This window comes from Tenrec ecaudatus, unplaced genomic scaffold, assembly GCF_050624435.1.
Source record: "Tenrec ecaudatus isolate mTenEca1 unplaced genomic scaffold, mTenEca1.hap1 Scaffold_208, whole genome shotgun sequence".
Lineage (NCBI taxonomy): Eukaryota > Metazoa > Chordata > Mammalia > Afrosoricida > Tenrecidae > Tenrec > Tenrec ecaudatus.
The window spans coordinates 164440-166329 of record NW_027458329.1 but is presented as its reverse complement, the minus strand read 5'-3'; the positions used below and the strand labels follow the sequence as shown (position 1 = coordinate 166329).

At 45.9% G+C, this 1890-nt stretch overlaps 1 protein-coding gene across 1 annotated transcript; it reads left to right on the top strand.

The window, feature by feature from the left end:
• The first annotated feature begins 251 nt into the window (after window positions 1–251).
• LOC142436302 (translationally-controlled tumor protein-like) lies at window positions 252–770 on the top strand. Its single transcript, XM_075540047.1, has one exon. The coding sequence runs from the start codon at window positions 252–254 to the stop codon at window positions 768–770; it is 519 nt and encodes a 172-aa protein (XP_075396162.1).
• Window positions 771–1890: the final 1120 nt, after the last annotated feature.

The following is a 1890-nucleotide window of genomic DNA, read 5'->3' as shown; positions in this document are numbered from 1 at the left end:
TTGCATGCACAATAAGTGCCCATGGAAGCAGAAGTCAAGAGATCAAGTGAACCATGACAGTAGATAAATCTGCTTCAAAAGACATCTTGAAAGTGTTGAAAAGCACCCCGCCCCTTCTGCCAGATGCCCCTCCCCTTGCGCCGGCCGCCCCACCCCCAGCGCCAACTGTAACTTTCGCTCCCTTCAGCGCTGTCCTCTTGGAGCTCCGAGCTGCCCGAAGCCAGCGCAGCCACCGCCCTCTCGCCACCGTCATGATCATCTACCGGGACCTCATCAGCCGAGATGAGCTGTTCTCTGACGTGTACAAGATCTGGGAGATCACGGGCGGGCTGTGTCTGGAAGTGGAGGGTACCATGGTCCGCAGGGCCCAAGGCCACATCTATGACGCGCTCATCGGCGGCAACGCGTCCGCCGAAGGCCCCGAGGGCGACGGGCCCGAGCACAAGGTGGTCACCGACGTGGACATCGTCATGAACCATCACTTGCAGGAGACCAGCTTCACCAAGGAGGCCTACAAGAGGTACATCAAGGACTACATGAAATCCCTCAAAGGCAAGCTGGAGGAGCGGAAGCCGGAACGCATGAAGCCCTTTATGACCGGGGCTGCCGAGCAGATCAAGCACATCCTCGCCAATTTCAAGAAGTACCAGTTCTTTCAGGGCGAGAACACGATTCCCGACGGCATGGTGGCCCTGCTGGACTACCGCGAGGGCGGCGGGACCCCGTACATGATCTTCTTCAAGGACAGCTTAGAGATGGAGAAGTGCTGACAGTGGGCAACGCACGACCGACCGCCCGACCGCCCCTCCTCCTAGCTGTCTGCGGTCCGCCCACACGACACCAGGACCGAGACAAACGGAACTGATGCCATCATGAGCTCTGCGTCGACTTGTGACCTTGACTTGGAGCGGTGACCTTGATTTTTTGGAGCAGAGGCTTTTTTTTAAAGAAAAAAACACACAAAATGTCGTGTAGGTTGTCTAAAAATAAAATGCATTTAAACAAAACTAAAATAAAGAGTTGGAAATGCAACAAAAAAAAAGTGTTGAAAAGCAAAGATGTTACCTTGAGGATTTTAAAGTATGCCTGCAGAAGCCTTGGAATTTTCTGATTCTTTCTTTTTCCTCAAACCATTTTGAGAACTAATCCAGATATCACATCATTCAATAGTTGTATCTTGTCATGCAAATGACTATCAGTTTCAAACATTTTCTTTTGGCTTATATTTCTTTTTTGTTTGTTTGTTTTTGCTTAAATTTCTTGATAGCAACTCCTCATTATCTCCCACCAGGAACCCTTAATGTAGCTATAGTTTCTATAGAGTCACCCACACTGGGTTCTACATACCAAATATGTATAGAAAGATCCATAACAGACTCAGAAGGCTGCCAACAATAACAACAACAGTAAAGAAATAAACTCAATTTGGAAACCAAAACCAGAAAGTATTAAAAAACAAGATTAAGGTGAAAGTGTATCAATAGGGAGATCAAATAACAAGTTTTTAACTTTCAAGTCAGATTTTTTATTTCAATCTGCTATAATCATCTCTCTAATACTCTGTCTGATAACCAGGTTATTCCCATCCCTTATTTATGGTCAGAGAGAAATCACCAGAAGCTTATTCCTTGTGTAGAACCCGCAAATGTATTTGGCCTTCAAATGTCATCCACAGCCTTCTCAAAATCAGAGTTAAAAAATTAAACTCTGATACAATTCTCTCCTTAGATTTGAATGTGACTATTGGCAATCCTTTGATCAGCATGTTGGTGTTCTTCTCCATGTGGACTTAGTTGACGTTACACTGAGATGACTGCTTGTTTAAAAACAAAGCTTAAGACCCCAGACACCATTCTTTCTGAGAGCAAGATACCATCTCATTTCTTCACC